The sequence below is a fragment of the Siniperca chuatsi genome, linkage group LG1, assembly GCF_020085105.1.
Source record: "Siniperca chuatsi isolate FFG_IHB_CAS linkage group LG1, ASM2008510v1, whole genome shotgun sequence".
NCBI lineage: Eukaryota > Metazoa > Chordata > Actinopteri > Centrarchiformes > Sinipercidae > Siniperca > Siniperca chuatsi.
The window spans coordinates 21,325,314-21,344,457 of NC_058042.1; the positions used below are offsets into that span (position 1 = coordinate 21,325,314).

The 19,144-nt window shown below is 43.6% G+C and overlaps 1 protein-coding gene across 1 annotated transcript; it reads left to right on the plus strand.

Annotated features, from left to right (window-relative positions):
- The first annotated feature begins 8,842 nt into the window (after positions 1-8,842).
- Positions 8,843-17,375, plus strand: dld (deltaD). The gene is made up of 12 exons (XM_044201279.1): positions 8,843-9,355; positions 9,554-9,859; positions 10,581-10,641; positions 11,362-11,619; positions 13,028-13,088; positions 13,253-13,383; positions 13,500-13,669; positions 13,764-13,980; positions 14,087-14,260; positions 14,374-15,103; positions 15,256-15,487; positions 15,599-17,375. Exons 1-12 carry the CDS (start codon positions 9,302-9,304, stop codon positions 15,602-15,604), a joined length of 2,400 nt encoding a protein of 799 aa, XP_044057214.1. The 5' UTR covers positions 8,843-9,301; the 3' UTR covers positions 15,605-17,375.
- The last annotated feature ends 1,769 nt before the right edge of the window (positions 17,376-19,144 follow it).

Below are 19,144 nucleotides of genomic sequence, written 5' to 3' on the forward strand. Positions count from 1 at the left end.
CACACACAAACACACACACATATATACACACACCAAGTGCTGTCCAAATCCCCTCAGTGTCCCTGATAGTAGCCACCTTGGGGTCAGGCCTGGTGTCAGCGTCCAGGGCCCAGGGTCTCTCAGGGCAGCTGGCCTGGCTAATCCTGCTGCTAGAGGCCAAGGACCCCTGGGGGGCCACAGGGCAGGGATCTGAGGAAGCAGGGAGTGTGCTATTTGTTGTTTTTGTTTGTTTGTTTGTTTGCTTGCTTGTTTTAAGTCCATTGAACATTAAACATTAAATTTCATGGTGAAGCAAGACTTCATACTGTGACAACAATGTCATGTGGGAACTTAAAAGCTGGGTCATCATCATCATCATAAATATGATCCATCATCAAAAGCAGATTCATCATTACAAACTCATGTTTTATAACCAAGCACTGTCCAAAACTACAGAACGTTATTTCAATTCTGATTTAAAAACACCAGATATTTCATGGTAAATTACAGGGAAAAATGTAAAACAAATGTACAAAACATCTTGAAATTTTCCATTCAATGTAATTGTGGAGCCATAAAACAAAAAATCTGAATTTTAGTATTTCACTCAATATCAGGGCTGCAACTAATGATTATTTTTAATTAATCTTAAAAAATAATTTCATAAAGCCCAATGTGATGTCTTCAAATTGCTTGTTTAGTCCAACCAACAATCCAAAAAAAAAATGTATTTAATATCACATAAGACAAAGAAAAACAGTGAGACACTAGAAATAAGAGTTTGTCTATTTTGCTTACAAAATGACTAAAACAATTAATCAGTTATCAAAATAGTTATTAACGATTAATTAACTTGTAACTGTATCTAACGGTGAAAATATTGATGTTCAAAAGATAAAATTTCAATTCAATTTTATTTATATAGTGCCAATTCATAACAGAAGTTATCTCATTGCACTTTTCCTATAGAACTGGTCTAGACCGTACTCCTTATAATATTATTTACAGAGACCCAACAAATCCCACCATGAGCAAGCATTTGGTGACAGTGGCAAGAAAAAACTTCCTTTAAGAGGCAGAAACCTTGGACAGAACCAGACTCAATGGTGGGCGGGCATCCGCCGCTGTCATGTTAGGTTTTGAGAGAGAAAAAAAGAGAGAGAGAGGTTTTGGGGGAGGGTGGGTGGGGAGAGGGAGACACAATGCAAATACCACCTAGAATTTTTAAAATAGTAGAAATGTAATTGTACTGTTAATATTAATAAATTAATAATAATAGGAATGACAGCTATAGGAAAAATAATATATCAGTATTAGTAACAGAGCCAATAACAACAACTGCAGCAGCAGCTGTCGAGCAGGAACACAGCAGCAGCAGGTGGCCCATAACCACAGATCCAGTCTCTGCAGCTCCAATGGCAGAAATACCTGCTGAAAGCGACAGAAGGAGAGAGGAGAGAAAAGAGAAAGCACAGAACTACGGGAGAGAGAAGATGTCAAGTTAGTAACATGTGGGATAAAAATGCATACAGATGGAGAGGGAGAGAAGGAGAGAGGAAAGAGGTACATCATGGGAAGTCTCCCGGCAGTCTAGGCCTATAGCAGCATAACTAAGGGATAGTTCAGGACTCAACCAAGCCAGCCCTAACTATAAACTTTATCAAAGAGGAAAGTCTTGAGCCTACTCTTAAATGTGGAGATGGAGTCTGCCTCCCGAACCCACATTGGGATCTGATTCCACAGGAGAGGAGCTTGATAACTGAAGGCTCTGGTTCCCATTCTACTTCTGGAGACTCTAGGAACCACAAGTAACCCTGCATCCTGGGAGCGCAGTGTTCTAGTCGGGTAATAAGGTATTATGAGCTCTTTAAGATAAGATGGTGCCTGACCATTAAGAGCTTTGTAGGTGAGGAGAAAGATTTTAAATTCTATTCTGGATTTTACAGGGAGCCAGTGCAGAAAAGCTGATATTGGAGAGATATGATCTCTTTTCCTAGTTCTTGACAGTACATGTGCCACAGCATTCTGGATCAACTGGAGAGTCTTAAGGGATTTATTCGGGCAGCCGGATAATAAGGAATTGCAATAATCCAGCCTAGAAGTAACAAATGCATGCACTAGTTTTTCAGCATCATTTTGAGACAGGAGCCATCTAGAGTAACTATATCTTTAGATAATGTGTCTCTGAGGTATTTGGGGCCAAGTACAATAACTTCAGTTTTGTCTGAGTTTAACATCAGAAAGTTACAGGTCATCCAGGCCTTTATGTCCTTAAGGCATGCTTGAAGTTTAGCTAACTGGTTTCATCTGGCTTGATCGATAGATATAATTGGGTATCATCCGCATAACAATGAAAGTTTATGGAGTGTTTCCTAATAATATTGCCTAGAGGAAGCATATATAAGGTGAATAGAATTGGTCCAAGCGCAGAACCTTGTGGAACTCCGTGACTAACTTTGGCGTGCACGGAGGACTCACCGTTAACATGTACAAACTGAGATCGATCTGATAGATAGGATTTAAACCAGCTTAGTGCGGCTCCTTTAATGCCAATTACATGTTCCAGTCTCTGTAATAGAATGTGATGGTCAATGGTGTCGAACACAGCACTAAGATCTAACAAGACAAGTACAGAGACAAGTCCATTGTCTGATGCAATTAAAAGGTCATTTGTAATTTTCACCAGGGCTGTCTCTGTGCTTTGATGCACTCTAAATCCTGACTGAAAATCCTCAAATAAACTATTGTTAATTAGAAAGTCACACAACTGATTGGCGACTGCTTTCTCAAGGATCTTAGAGAGAAAGGAAAGGTTAGATAGAGGTCTATAGTTGGCTAAAACCCCTGGATCAAGAGTGGGCTTTTTAAGAAGCGGTTTGATTACAGCTTTAAAGGACTGTGGTACATAGCCTGTTAATAAAGACAGATTTATCATATCTAGTAACAAAGTGCTAACTAAGGGTAAAACATCTTTAAGCAGCCTAGTTTAGAATTGGGTCTAAGAGACAGGTTGATGGGTTAGATGAATTAATCGTCGAAGTTAGTTGAAGAAGGTCGATAGGAGCAAAGAGGTAAAAATATATATCAGGTTTTACATTTGTTTCTAAGGTAGGCAGGACTTGATGATTTTTTTCTCTAATAGTTAAAATTTTATCATTAAAGAAGCTCATGAAGTTGTTACTACTGAGGGCTATAGGAATACATTGCTCAATGGAGCTATGACTCTCTGTCAGCCTGGCTACAGTGCTGAAAAGAAACCTGTAGTTGTTTTTATTTTCCTCTAATAATGATGAGTAGTAAGCTGCTCTGGCATTACGGAGGGCCTTCCTATATGTTTTAAGACTATCTTGCCAGACTAAACGAGATTCTTCCAGGTTGTTGGAACGCCATTTCCTTTCAAGTTTTCGCAATGTTTGCTTTAATTTGCGGGTTTGGGGGTTATACCATGGAGCTAACCTTCTTTGTTTTATTATCTTCTTTTTTAGAGGAGCGATAGAATCGAGTGTTGTTCTCAGTGAGCCTGCAGCGGCATCAACTAGATGGTCAATTTGGGAGGGGCTGCAATTTGCATAGAGTCCTCTGTTATATTGAGACATAGCATTGAATTAAATGCAGATGGGATCGCTTCCTTGAATCTAGCCACAGCACTATCAGATAGAAATCTAGAGTAGGAGTTTTTGCCTAATGGTGTGTAGTCCAGTAAAAGCAGTTCAAAAGTTATTAAGTAATGGTCCGATAAAGAAGGATTCTGTGGAAAGACTATTAAATGTTCAATTTCAATGCCATATACCAGAACAAGGTCGAGGGTGTGGTTAAAACAGTGAGTGGCTTCATGTACACTCTGACAAAAGCCAAACGAATCTAATAATGAGATAAACGTAGTACTAAAGCTATCATTTTCAACGTCCACATGAATATTGAAATCACCTACAATAATTACTTTATCTGTTTTAAGGACTAAACTTGATAAAAACTCTGAGAATTCAGATAAAAATTCAGAATAGGGACCAGGAGTGCAGTACACTGTAACAAATAGAATTGGCTGTCGTGTTTTCCAGGTCGGACGTGAAAGACTAAGAACAAGGCTTTCAAATGAGTTATAATTTAGTTTAGGTTTAGGGTTGATTAATAGGCTTGAGTCGAAGATGGCTGCAACTCCACCTCCTCGGCCAGTGCCTCGAGGAATGTGAGTATTAATATGACTGGGCGGAGTGGATTCATTTAGGCTAACATATTCTTCATGACCCAGCCAGGTTTCAGTAAGACAAAATAAGTCAATATGATATTCTGATATTAAATCGTTCACTAGTACAGCTTTAGATGACAGAGATCTGATGTTTAAGAGTCCACATTTAATTCTCCTATGTTGTGCTATTTCAGCATTTTTGTTTAGGTTTTTATGTATAACTCCTCTTCTGCTAACTTTTGGTTTTATTAATTCAAGTGGTTGGGGGCAGACACCGTCACTAAGGAGTTTTACACAATCTTAATACAGAATACATACATATTTTCCTATTAAATGGACTTCCTATCTTTCATAAAAAGGGTCACGATAGCCCAGACAGGCAATATCATATACAGTATGTACTGTAATACAGGTGTAGTGTAAGTTTGTGTCTCACATTGAGGCTAACAAGTGGTGTAAGTTGCTACATTCCTGAATGGGAAGGAAGGTAGGCAGCCTCAGGTCTTTGTGTCTCAGATGGGGAGGGGACACGTGAGTCTCAAGTTTCTGACGTCACAGTGTTGTTGTTGCTGGGGGAGTCTTATCCATCAAGCCAGTGGCCAGGCTACACGACTCTCCCTTTATCATTATAATCAGCACTGGAAAGATCCTCACTGCATCAGCACACCTTTCTATCTATCTATCCATCAATCTATCTATCTATCTATCTATCTATCTATCTATCTATCTATCTATCTATCTATCTATCTATCTATCTATCTATCTATCTATCTACATCTCAACACAATGTGATGGAATAAATGCATAATGAATGCAATGCATCAGACTAATGAAATAACATAGCAGCACAGGAATTTGTCTAATTGAATGTTGGGTTCTATTCAGCCGTTCCTAAACCCTTTCAGCCTGGGCACAAATTAAATATCTCAGTCAGCACCGCGGCTAATTAAAACGAGTATTCTTGTTGTGCATGTGGGAACCCAGCGTAGAAGGAGTTACATTTGTTCTGGCTCAAATTGAATGATCCAGAGTCCCTGTGAACTTTGATTTCTATAACTGACCAGACCAAAGGCTGCCATGCTATGTGCAACAGTGTGTGTGTTCATATGTGTGTGTGTGTGTGTGTGTGGGTAGTTGGTGTGATGGCAATATTGTGGAGGTTCCCACGATGGCCATCCATCCATTTCTTGGCATGTGCACGCACACACACACACAGGCCATATGGCCACCTCATACCCCTTGCATGCCTCCACTGTGATTTGGCCCAGGGTCCCATCAAGCAACTAGTAGCTTTACCTACAAAGGCATTTGGCCTGTAGATCAGAGGCAGGAGAGAGAGAAATAAATAAAGGAGTAAGAGGTAGAGGAAGGACAGATAGATGGGAGGAGCAGATTAACAGAGTGAGGAGGAAGAAATGGTGTATAGAAAAAGAAAAAAATAACAGAATTTATAAAGAGAGATGAGGGAAGCCATTTGGTAGTTGGTTGGTGTTGTGGTGTTAGGTGAGCAGATGGCCGGAGCTCGAGGAGGGGCGTGTCTTGTCCTCGCGACCCTTCACAAATCACACGGTTTCTCCCCCGAGGGGCTCGCGACTCGCCGTTCAATAAGAATCAATGGGAATTACTTCGCAGAGAAAGGGATGAATGGGCGGCGGAGCGCGAGACCTCTTCCTTTGTTGTCCTACTGCGTGTCACAGAGCTCCTGGTCTCACACACACACGGACACGCACACGCGCACACACGCAGTTACACGTACAAACATAGACAATAGGAAAGCACTTCAGTTAAACAATCGACCTCCAGTTAAACAATTTTTTAACCTCACGAGCGCGTGCGCGCGCACACACACACACAAAGAAAGATCAGATGGGAGGAGTTTCTACTTTCTGCTGCTTCCTTGAAACACAATTAGAGAATCTCCTGCCATAAATTGTGTTTTAGGGGTAAATGTTCTTGATGCTGATGAAGGAGGGGGGCGGGGGGGCTTGGTCACTTTCCATCTCACCATGCCTTTCGGTCACGCTTTGCTGGCGTAATCAGAAAATGTGTGCCACGTCATGGTGATGAATGTCTGATAGTATATTGGCCTAATACAGAGAGGGAGAGAAAGAGCACCGGGGACCTCTGAAAGTCGGGATGAGTGTAAATAAAAGGCTTCAAGAGAGGGATTTTACGCCACTCCACATAGCAGCATTGTATGCTATTGAGAAGGGGGCTGAAATCAACTGGTTAAATGAAATGAGCAGCTCGGAGCAGCGTCCTATAGCTAAACACACATACGGGTATCTGGAAAGACTGTGGCAGGCAAGGATAATAGTGTTAAAGCTTAAGGTTAAAGGCCCTTCAATCAGCCTCAAGGGGTGGAAAGAGCACATCATGGACACACAACCACATTAGACATAGGCGTCTCATTTATACAGGGACCCAGAGGGAATTACAGCCAAGCAGGGTCATTAAACTTATGCAATGATGGGCCAACACCGCTCTCCACAAAGCAGTGCATCAGCACTGAATGTGTTGACATGATAGACTGAAAGTTGTTTATAGGGATAAGTTAGTTGTGGAGCGTGAATGAAGGCCTTGTTTGGGTACAGCAGCAGACCAAAACAGTGATTCTGTGCAGAGGGAGCAGCTTCTTCAATTAGAGTTGTTAATTAAGATTCCCACCCCCTGCTTGTGTGTATGTGCGCTCATATGTGTAAACATTAGTCATGTAGTACTCTGCAGTATAGCCACTTGTTCTTCAGTGGGCTTCACTATCTGCTCCAACACATTAATAAAGAAATCATTCAGAAAGGAGGCCCTTTCTGGATCTTTGTTGTGTTGTGGAGGTTGAGTTGACAAAAGCACAATCCGTCCAAATCTTTTTGATCTGTCCAAAAAGCAAATCTCTTCCCAGCCTTTTATTTCCTTTTTTGTGAATAGATAGACAGATAGATAGATAGATAGATAGATAGATAGATAGATAGATAGATAGATAGATAGATAGATAGATAGATAGATAGATAGATAGATAGATAGATAGATAGATAGATAGATAGAAAGTTGGACAACATTCATAGGACACCAACATCTTCAGTTTAGTCCAGTACATAGTTAAGCTCTTAATAACATCCTGCCAACAAGTGTGAATTCTTTCCCCACATTTTTCTGATGGATGCACACAGATATGCAAATTAGACATTGCCACAATGTGTGGCATCAGTGTTATCGTCCCATACAGAGAATACTTTCAGGGACTTATATTGTGCGCACAGTAGCTGTAGTATATAAAAGTTTTATTTCTTGTGATTGTATGCAGGGAATGTGGCATTTTATTATCAAACATGTTGTAAGATTACTGTTTATGCAACCAGCCATGGTCTCTCTCTCTCTCTCTCTCTCTCTCTCTCTCTGGTGCTGTATTATTGTGGGAGAGCAGGTGCTGTCGGCCGATTACCATACAGCTGAAAGCACAAAGAAAAAAAACTTTACTCCCTCTATGCCTCCCCTCCTCCCCCTCCTCCTCCTCCCCCTCCTTCTCCTCACAAAGTCCCTTAATGACAGCCACGCGAGTGACACACCACCAAGTCTTTTTTACTACCTCTACCAAAGAACAAGTTAGGGAAATACAGAGGCATGCAGTGAAAAAAGTTTAGGTGTGTTGGCCTGCAGCCAGTGTGTGAGTGTTTCGGTGCGTCTTTGCGCACTTGGTTCAGTATTTTCTTCTATCTATCAAGTATTTTACCTGCAAGCACATAAAGCTGCCCTTTATCCATTTAAAGTGGGTCAAAATATAATTTAGGACAGTCAATGGGAATTTGGGAAGTCATCACCATGAACATACAGTTGGATTTGTGGGGTGGACTCTAAATTTACTTGCCCTACTATTCTTAGCATTAAAGTGATGTTTTTAAGTTATATTAGTCTCTTCTCTTCTTCTGCTATTCTTTAAGGGAAACAGCACGGATGGATCGGTCGAATGCCCTGCATGACATGTATTATTCCATTAAATCAGTAGATCAGAGTACCAGCACGTATAGCAATTATGTAAGATGACATAGTACATAATTATATGTTCGACATATAACCAAGAGATAAAGATAAGGTAATAGGAACTGATCAACTTGTTTTGGGGGTGTGAACATGTGAAAACCACGGCAGGGGTGACACCATAGGAATGTGACGGAGCAGATGGTCGTTGTAACGCAGTTGGGCCGGCTGGCTGCCGGCTGGCCATGCAGGGAAAAGGCCAGCCACGGCTTTAGCATAACCCCAAATATGAGAAGCCACGGACTGACTGCCGCGTATATAAATCACTCGATGCTGCGATGTGGAGGATTTCGTGCAGAGGTTAAATAATTTGTCGGAATGTAAATGGGCCCTGTGTGTTGTGTTGTGGAGGAGGGAGGCATCAGGGGAAGCAAGGGGTTGTTGCACATTTAACAGCTCACTAACCATTTGGTCTGTCCCCTTGAGAGAAAGAGAGGAACGGTGATGTGTGTGTGTGTGGGGGGGTATGGGGCGGGTTTAGAAAAGTTGTGTGCGCCCCCTCTCCTCCCCCCTCCTCTTTCTTTGTGATGGCCCCGGGGCGGACTTGTGGTGGTGGTGGAGGGAGGGGAAGAAGAGGAGCAGAGGGGCTCATTTGCATCTTATTACCCTTCGCCTGCTGGCCCGGTATAAAACCCTGTGCAGGGCAGGAGACCCATCAGACATATGCACTGTTATACCGAGAGAGGCAGAGAGAGACGGAGACTTAGGATCCGCATATCATTATCAATCAAGTGGGAAAATAAACAAGGCCACCGAGAGCTGCCTCTATCTCCTACAAACGATTGATTGGAATTAACTCTCATATATTTCCATCGGGGATTTCATTCACGCTTCTCCAAGGGGATCCTTCTGCTGAGGATTACTTTACACTGTAAAACTTTTTTTTTCTTTCTGTCAGAAACTCGTGCCTCGTATGGGAAAATAGAGGGGCTGAAGACAGACGCACCAAAGGAACAGTTTCACGTCACTTTCCCTCCTGCGCGTCAAGAGTTCACCTTGACTGTGACATAACGGAAAGCTTTTTAAAACTTTCTCCATGATCGTTTGAGCCTGGCTACGCGGACCTGTGGAGCTTTCACTGCTTGTTGAAGGGCTGTCAACACAATGGGACGCCTGTGTCTGCTCCTGGTTGTCACTCTCTCCCTACTCACCTGCCAGGTACGTTCAATAGTAGGCTACATCATAATATTAAAGGGTATTAAAACGCACGCTGCGTGTGTTTGCATACTTTTGTGGCTGTAAAACTTTCAAAGAACTTACGGAATGGTTTCATATTTTCAAACACATCCTGAAGTTACCTGTCTCAAACACACTGGCCTGATTGTGCGTGCGTGTGCGTGCTTTTGTGTTTTATAGGTTTTGTGCTCCGGAGTGTTTGAGCTGAAGCTGCAGGAGTTTCTCAACAAGAAAGGGGTAACGGGGAACACCAACTGCTGCCCTGGAGGCTCTGCTCTTCCGCAGGGCCAACACCAGCAGTGTGAGTGCAAGACTTTCTTTCGGGTTTGTCTGAAGCATTACCAGGCCAACGTCTCCCCCGAGCCTCCCTGCACCTACGGCGGTGCTGTGACTCCCGTCCTAGGCTCCAACTCCTTCCAGGTGCCGGAGACCAACGCGGACAGCTTCACCAACCCAATCCACTTCCCCTTCGGCTTCACATGGCCGGTAAGTGTTTTTGGGCATCTTGTGAGGAATACTATTTGTAATACTGTATCTATGGCCCCTTAATATTACATCACTACGACTTATCCTGCAATTAACTATAATAGTAATTTCTAGTTTTGGTGTGATATTTGGGTCATGTGGTCTATATTATGATTAATGTCATATTTTTAAGGAGTAATGAAAACCACGGGTAGACTGTGAAGTTATTATTCATATTCCATTGGGACATATTAGCTTTTAAGAGTGCAAAACTCAACAGATGCTCCCAAACTCAACACTTGTGAGGGTCTTTGTCAGCAGTGTGTGAGAGGGGCTATTGTAGTATTGCTGTGCTCTTTGGTAGGATAAAACGGGGAGGGGAGGAGGGCGTGTGTGTGTGTGTGTGTGTGTGTGTGTGTGTGTGTGTGTGTGGGGGGGGGGGTGTTTTCACCAAACGCTTCTCTCCTCCGACCAGGCGTGGTGGGAAATTTAACATCCTCTGAGTTGGCACATCATTGGCAGCGCAGCGTGAAATTCCGTCTCGTTTGGTTTTACGGCGGTGTCAGAGTGTGATAGTGGCGGGGGGGTGAAAAGGGAGCAGGTAGTAACCCTTATTAGGCCCCTAATCAACACGGGAATTAGGCTGTGAAGTTTATTGGGAGGCCTCCTAATGGCCCTCTGCTGCTCTGCGGAGGGAGGCCTCCAGGCCAAGCAGCTGTTGACTCTCTCTGTCTCTCCTCAGGGGACATTTTCGCTGATCATTGAAGCTCTGCACACTGACTCCCTGGACGACCTGACAACAGGTGGGTGACAGCCAGAGACTGCAGCACTGTAACTCAAAGACAGGCCAGAAGGCTAACAGTGGCCTTGTTTTCTCTCATGCATGTTTTTCACTTAGTGCTCAGCCATTAGTGCCAAACAGGGCAACACAAAGTTTGATAAGTTTAACACCACATAGGGAAAAGGCTACCCACTGCGGGTGTAGCTGGTGTAGCTGCCAGTTGAGATTTGCCCCTGTAGTTGGGATATTTGCTGTTGTTATCTTTATGTCCCACTCTTATCACTGCACTAATGATGATTAATTGACTGCAGCACCATGTGTGTCTCTGTTGGTGGTGGTGCAGATAATGAAAAAGCTAGAAGTCACCATGCAACCTATATTCTCTTTCTAAAAGGAGAGTGCACAATTCATATCTTAAAAAATGTTTTTATTCAGTCAGCAGCATCCACCACTGTCTTGGAACAATAAAAAAGTATTTCATTTCTGACATTAAACCACCTCCCCAAAACATAATTTTTGGTCATAAATACTTATGTATGTGTAACTGTCTTTCTACAGAAGGCTAAACAAAGAAACATTCATTATTAAAAGAATACAAAGATTTAAAATCAAGTAAACAAATGAGATGACAATGACAGGGTGTTACCCCTTATGCACCTTACCGATGACCCTTCTGCAGAACATCATGCTGTTAGCATTCAATCACAACACTAACAGCAATAACGTTCATTGACTTTTGCAGACAACCCGGAGCGTCTGATCAGCAGGATCTCCACTCAGCGTCACCTCACTGTGGGAGAAGAGTGGTCCAAGGATATGCAGACAGCCGGGGGAACTGAGCTACGTTACTCCTACCGCTTCCTGTGCGACGAGCACTACTACGGCGACGGCTGCTCTGTCTTCTGCCGGCCCAGAGACGATGCTTTTGGACACTTCACCTGCGGCGAGCGCGGGGAGATCATATGCAACTCTGGCTGGAAGGGACAGTACTGCACTGAGCGTAAGTGGGTTTGCTTATTAATCCAAAGCTTATCATTCAGGCTGTATGGAGCAACATGAGGAAATACCATAAATGGGGGATAAAAGGGTCAAAGAAAACAGTGGTTCATCTTAGCAGTATTGCACTAGTTAATATTTTACTGACAGCTGCTTGTGGGATAGATAAGTTAAAGGAGCAGCACAGTCATTAGCAGTAGGTGCTGATGTTTACATCCCACAAAGCTCCCTCAATACATGCGCAATAATAATGCATGCTTCACATTAGTTTTGGCTTGGAGACGAATCACTATCAGCTTCAAAATATGTTATTTAAGTGTCAAACTAAGGAGGTATAAACTAACATTGATGAGGTAAAGACTTTCTAAAAAGTTTATAAATTACTTTTCGAAGTTAATCACTTGCCTATCTTTATTGTTTAGGGACTGTTTTCCACCTCCTAGTGCGGGGCCCGTGTGCAACAGGCGTCAGTTAGTTATCCCATAGCAGCAGAGGCCTTCATTCTAATGAGCCGCAGTGGCTCCTCAGTAATTCACACGCCGCGTGCCTTCCATTAGACCACTGGGGCCTTCTCGCCCTAAACCACCTCCCCGATTGGCCAAGTGGGGGTCCTGTATTGTTGCGGCTCGGGCTGGTGATTGGCCAAGCGGGGTTGTGTATTGTTGTGGAGGGGGCAGCTGCTCGGTGAGAGGAGACAATGGAGCAGCTGTCTGGTGGTTAGCTCCACACAGACCAGCTGGCCCTGGGGGGGAGGAGAATGTAGAAGAGGAGAGGAAGAAGAGAGGAAGAGAAGAGGGGGGATAGGTTGCTGGAAGAGGAAGGGAGGAGAGGAGGATCAGAAGTAGGAGGGGGGAGAGGGGCCAAGGGTGAGAAAAGGGACTTCTGAACCACAGTCAATGGGGGAGAAAGGGGGCTTTGTGTGGGATGCTTTTGTGTTGGAGAGCAACCATGTTAAAGGAGAGGGCTTGTTGGCTGGTTCCCCTGTTTGGTGACCAAAGCTGCCGTAGCTCCCTGTAGGCTGTTCAATCTGAAAAGTAACATTTTTAGCAACTTTTGCGGTATTGACGAGACCAAGACATTTCAGTCTGCGGTCAGAAATTACTCTCAAGGTTTTATCCTTTTCCACTTTGGCAGCTAAGTTTGGTCCAGAGTGTCTTTAACCACCAAACATGAGCCACAGGCCTCTTTCTGGTTTATGAGGCCTCTATGACAGAAAGGAATGGAGAATGAAAGTGACAGGCTGAAAGACAGACAAACAGATAAGAAGGTCGGGGCGCCAACCAGACAAGCAGGCAGGCAAGCAGCAGTTTCAAAAGGCCCTCTGTGAATGGGAGACTGATGGAGGGCAAACACATTTGTCCAACACTGGATTTCCCATGATTCACCTGTCACTATTTGTTTCCTCCCTGCAGCAATCTGTCTTCCTGGCTGTGATGAAGAACATGGCTTCTGTGATAAACCTGGAGAGTGCAAGTAAGTTATGAAAACAATGAAAATTAATTTTTCACATCTAGGAGTTTCTTAGATGGATCATAAATAGTTTTAGATGTAACATATTTATACAGCAAAACGTTTTCTTATCATTGTTTTCTATGTTTTTGTTATCAAACAGAATTTAATGAATGTTGTGTTCCCAGGTGTCGTGTAGGCTTCAGTGGCCGTTACTGTGATGACTGTATCCGTTACCCAGGCTGCCTCCATGGCACCTGCCAACAGCCCTGGCAATGTAACTGCCAGGAGGGATGGGGTGGGCTCTTCTGCAACCAGGGTGAGTTTATTGAGAGATTTACACCTTTGTTGGGACCCCCTGGGACTCAGTCAGCTCTTTGGTTTCATATTTAAACTGTGTGGTTTATAAATGTTGTTTCTTGTTGATGTTTCCAGATCTGAACTACTGTACACACCATAAGCCCTGTCTTAATGGAGCCACCTGTACCAACACTGGCCAGGGCAGCTACACTTGCTCCTGCCTGCCTGGATACACAGGTGCCAGCTGTGAGATCCAGGTTAACGAGTGTTCGGGAAACCCATGTCGCAACGGAGGCAGCTGCACTGTGAGTATCAATCAAGAGACGTGATTGACAAAAACGAGTATATTCATGGAAACAAGCCTGTGTGTAATCACTGTTTACATGATTTCCAATAAAGGACAATGACAACGGCTATAAGTGCACCTGCCCACCTGGTTTCTATGGCAACAACTGTGAGTTAAGTGCCAATACCTGTGCAGACGGGCCTTGCTTCAATGGCGGGCGTTGCGCCGACAACCCTGAAGGTGGCTACTTCTGTCAGTGCCCAATGGGATACGCTGGCTTCAATTGCGAGAAGAAAATCGACCACTGCTCCTCCAACCCCTGTTTAAACGGTACGTTGTCCTCTGTGTTTGTAAGTTCACCTACAACCTAAACCTAGAATTAAATTATCTGGAGACTAATCCTCGGTCTTTGTCTCAACCCCTCCCCCCTCTGCAGGTGCAGAATGTGTGGATCTGGTGAACTCCTACCTCTGTCAGTGTCCTGAGGGATTTTCAGGTCCTAACTGTGAGGACAGCAGCAGCATCTCTGGACACTGTCTGTCCTTCCCTTGTCAGAACGGTGGGACATGTCAGGATGGAGTGAACAGCTACACCTGTACCTGCCCTCCAGGTATGACAGCGCTCAACACATGTTTCTTGTGGGATTATGTTTACATTATTTGTTTTTTTATGTGGTTTCATATTAGTTTTGTTCTAGACTCTTGAACTCTGCTTCTTCCACAGGATATACTGGGGAAAATTGCAGCTCCCCCATCTCCCGCTGCCATCACAACCCCTGCCACAATGGAGCCACCTGCCACGAGCGTGGCGGTCGCTATTTGTGTGCCTGTGTGCCTGGTTACGGCGGTCACAACTGCCAGTTCCTCTTGCCACTGATTCCCAAGGTTCAGCCGGTGGTGGATGGACCGGATCGGCGATATTCTTCCCCAGAAAATGGAAATGTTGAAGACGAGGAGGATGACGACAGCAGATTCCCTTGGACGGCCGTCTGCGCCGGCGTCTTCCTCGTGCTTGTGATCCTGATCGGCTGCTCAGTGCTGGTGGTCTACATTCGGGTCAAACTGCAGGAGCGGCACGGTCACCACGGTGACAGTGTCCACAGTGACAGCCACGAGACCATGAACAACCTGACGACCACCAACAATTGTCTCCGCAGCGACAAGGAACTGAGCACTATGATGACAATGTCAATTAAAAACACCAACAAGAAGGCGGATTACCATTCGGACCTCGCTGGGTCACTGGGTGGTCTGAGTGGAATCAGCGGACTCAATGGATCAGAGAAGAACGGCTTTAAGACTCGCTATCCCAGTGTGGAGTACAACCTGGTCCATGAGCTGCGGCCTGAGGAGCTGTCGCTGTGTAAAGAAGAGGAGCGTGATGAGCCAGAGGTTAAATGTGATATGCTGGATGAGTCTGACTCAGAGGAAGAATACAGGAAGAGGCAAAACAGGTACATAGCTGTTGAAATGTATACTTACATAGGTACACTGCTTGGAAATTTTGTATCGTGCGTGCCTTAAACTCAGCTACTGAAAAGTTCATCGATGAAAATGCACATGTGAATCTGTTCTGAATCTGTTTGTGTTCTTCTTCGTCCTACAGTGACGCATCAGAAAAGATGCAAGTAGAAGAGGCACCAAGCTGCAGCGAAGCAAAATATCAGTCATCCAGCGATTTGAACTCTCACGCAGCAAGTGATCTTAAATACCAGTCAACCAGTGATGTTGAATACCACAGTCCCAGTGACAGCCGGTACCAGTGTACCACCGACACCAAATACCAGTCCGTCTACGTCATGTCGGACCAAAAAGATGAATGTATCATCGCTACAGAGGTGAGCACACAAAAATAGGATTATCTGCATGCAAATATACAGGATAATTCTAACTTCCTCCATCATACATGTAAAACGCACCAAACACTGACTTTTTTTCCCGTATTACAGGTATGATACCAGTCCAGACCAGACCAGGTCAGCTCGGAGCCAGTTTCCTCTGGTTGATGGCGGTCCATACACACCAGCCCTGAGCAATAGAGCTCAGCTTGTCTCCAGGAGGTTTTACTCCTGCTGTTTGCTGCTGTTCCCTGGGATTTACCAGAGGACTTTGAGCCAAGGTGCTACTGAGCCAGCATGGAATCAGTACCGACTTGGCGAGGACTTAGTACTACAGTAGTACTACGGGTGAATACTGGACATTTTTGACTTTGTTGGATGTAGGTCTGATGCTGACTCAGTGCTACGGATGAAGTACGAGAAGACAGTGCTAGCACTAGTACGAACTTTGTACAGAAACAGTGCTGAATGAGTACTCATGCAGTCAAATGGTGGCTGCTGGAGAACTGATGAAGAGCTTGTTTGATGTCTGTTGCAGCAGTGGAAGATTTACTGCTCGTACCAGGATGAACTCTTCTCTCCTGATAAACTATGGAGTATTGACTTGGATGTTTACAGATGATATTGTAGTACCGTGGAGTACTGATTGAATGAACAGTGTAGTACCTTTGGAGTACTGAGAACGTTTGAAGTACTGCTGTAGTACTCTTATGTGCTGTGGTTTTACAATGCAGTGAAAAAGCTGTTGTGGATATTGGACAGTTCATGTTCTGCGCAGTGCTGCAGAGTAAAGGATGAAGTACTAGTAGCAACAGTAGAAGTCCCTGTACTTCATTAGTGCTGCAGCTGCTGCAGTAGTCTATTTGTTGTTAAGAATCCATTAAAACATCTCAATTGGAGCTTTCCCAACAAAACAAACACAAAATTAAAAACAGTGGGACTTCTACAGCAGCAATACATCTTAAACTCTGCAGCACTGACAGAGACAGTGTTGGCTGAGCTGGTTCTCAGCAGAAAACTGACGACTCCAGTAGTGACTGCAGATCGATCCAACATGGATCCTGTTGGGCCATACTGGCCTCCTGAAGGTTGTGATAGACAGGGCAATGTTTTGGGCAGAGGGCAACTTAGGAAACACAACAATCAGAATAAGAGAACAAAGTGAAACAAATCAGACAAAACATAAGGGAATTGTAATTATCCAATTACATACATTTTCCTGGCAGCTCCTTAAGCCACAATTTATAGACAAAATTACCTAAAAAAGTTTCTTATTACAAAATTGTCCCGACCTCTGATGATGCTGTTGTGTTTCCAAGTAAGCCGAGCTATAAATGACTAGTCTTAACTGCCAAGACCTCATTGCACTATGGAGGTGTGTGTGTGTGTGTGTGTGTGTGTGTGTGTGTGTGTGTGTGTGTGTGTGTGTGTGTGTGTGTGTGTGTGTGTTTGAGTGTGTGTGTACAGAAGAGGTGATGCCTGTGTGTGGTGTCAAATGTATGCACTGCCCATTCCCTTCACTCCCAGTCTTCCACTATTAGCCAACTGAAGGACACATCACCCTGCCTGCCGTTGGTTAGGATAATTTGTTTTTTATTTTATTTGTTATCTAAAGAAAGATGTATTCTTTTAATTTAATTATGTAATTATTTGTGTTCCATTTTGTTGTGATTCTTTTTGTTAAACCTGGTATAATTTAAGTTGGATTGTTTTTATTTGGCAGATAATGTATGTATGTACGTATGTATGTATGCATGTATGTGTTAGGCACTTGAGACCCCTGTGACTGTGTTGTATTTAAGAGAAAAGTTGTATGTACAGAGCCTGTCATTTTTATTACTGGAAAATAGCGCAATATTTTTCCAAAATAAAAGAGGAATGAAATATAGCACAATTGGTGTTGAGTGATTTTATATTTCTATGTGGTTTACATGCACTTGAGGAACAAATAGAATAATTATGACAACAACTTCCTGCTGTGTGTGATACTGGCAGTGGCTTCACCTTACAGTAATTGGTGTTCATATTTAGTGTGCACAGCTAATGCTTTAGCTATATTTAGGGGATGGGGGAGAGAGCTTTGCATCATCATAAAAGATGGAAAAGAAAAACTTTAGCAAAATACTGCTCTCATATACAACCATTTTTACATTTGCAAGGGCAATCTAAGAAATTCAAGCTGAGGGATTTCTTGTCGCTAAGTGATAGTGTGTTGGTATTTGCATGTGTGTGTGTGTGTGTGTGTGTGTGTGTGTGTGTGTGTGTGTGTGTGTGTGTGTGTGTGTGTTTGTCTGACGCAGCAGAAGACTGTCTCCTTGTGGAACCACTAAATGAGACAAAGACACACCCCATAATCATAGACCGCTTAGCTAGCCTCCTCTGAGGCCAGAGCCATCTCTTTGTATGTGAGTATTTGGGTGTGTGTGTGCGAGAGAGAGAGAGAGAGAGAGAGAGAGAGAGAGAGAGAGAGAGAGAGAGAGAGAGAGAGAGAGAGAGTGTGTGTCCATATGGGCATGGCTGCATATGTGTATTTATATTAGTCGGTCTTATCTTGAATGATTGTTTTTTTTCTATGAGCCTCTGTACATGAGTATCAGTGCTTGTGTGTGTGTGTGTGTGTGTGTGTGTGTGTGTGTGTGTGTGTGTGATCTTGTTTTAAGCAGAGGGGTATTTATAGCTGGAGAGAGAAACCACCAGTCTGGATTTAGTCCCGGTTGCCCCTGCCTGAGTACTCCGCATGTGTGAGTGCGTGTGTGTGTGTGCATGTGTGTGTGCACGTGTGTGTATGTCATTTAGCGACCACTGGGAGTGTAGAAGTAGTCATCAAAGAAACTCATCTGGTCCGCAGTCTCACATAAACACACACACACACACACACACACACACACACACATAAACACATAAACACAGGTCATGGCCTTCTTATCTAAAGTTAGAGTAATTTAATGAGGGAAAAAAGAAAAGAAAGTCGAGTTAAGTTAATTTATTCCTTCATATATTGATTCAGAGTCACATTATTTGTAAGTAAAGTTTCCTGCACATCCTACAGACCAACATATTGGAGCAGTGACCTGCCCAGTGGTTGTAGACACTGGGACCGTTGCCCTTCCAAAGACTGTGACTGTGACTGCTCATAAAGTATTTGCTTGTATTACACAAGCAGCAGGCAGTTGTTAGCACATACCATGCTAAGCTTTTTAACTTAACTTTTTTTCAGGGCCACAATAGCTTTTCGCTGAGTTGGAAAATCACAGGAGACAGGCTTAAAGCTGGTCTTTTGTTGTTGTTAGGCTGTCCTCCGGCCCCAAACAGTCGCACACACTCACATCCTCCCTCTCTGCATCTCTCTGGTGTCAGTAGACAGACAAAGCCCTGGTTACTGGCTGCCATATGCTGCCCTGCTGCACATAAAGAATAGCACTCTTTGAACTTCTGAGGGGGAAATCAAAACTTCTTCATGGTAAAATATATAGAGAAGTGTATATTAGATTAGTCACATATTCACATGGACTTGTTTTTCCTTTTCATATGGTACTACAGTAACAGTTCTGCCAGTTTCCATCTTCTTCTTATCTCGTAAGGATATTTAACTTGTACCATAATTTATATTGCAGGATTTAGAACCTCCATTTATTTGGTGACACAAACGTTGGTGAT

Excerpts from the sequence above, each read along its gene's own strand:
- dld (XM_044201279.1), top strand. The coding sequence starts at position 9,302 with ATGGGACGCCTGTGTCTGCTCCTGGTTGTCACTCTCTCCCTACTCACC. Across the intron at positions 13,089-13,252 it reads GATAAACCTGGAGAGTGCAA|GTGTCGTGTAGGCTTCAGTG; the intron begins GTAAGTTATGAA and ends TTGTGTTCCCAG. Across the intron at positions 13,384-13,499 it reads TGGGCTCTTCTGCAACCAGG|ATCTGAACTACTGTACACAC; the intron begins GTGAGTTTATTG and ends TGATGTTTCCAG.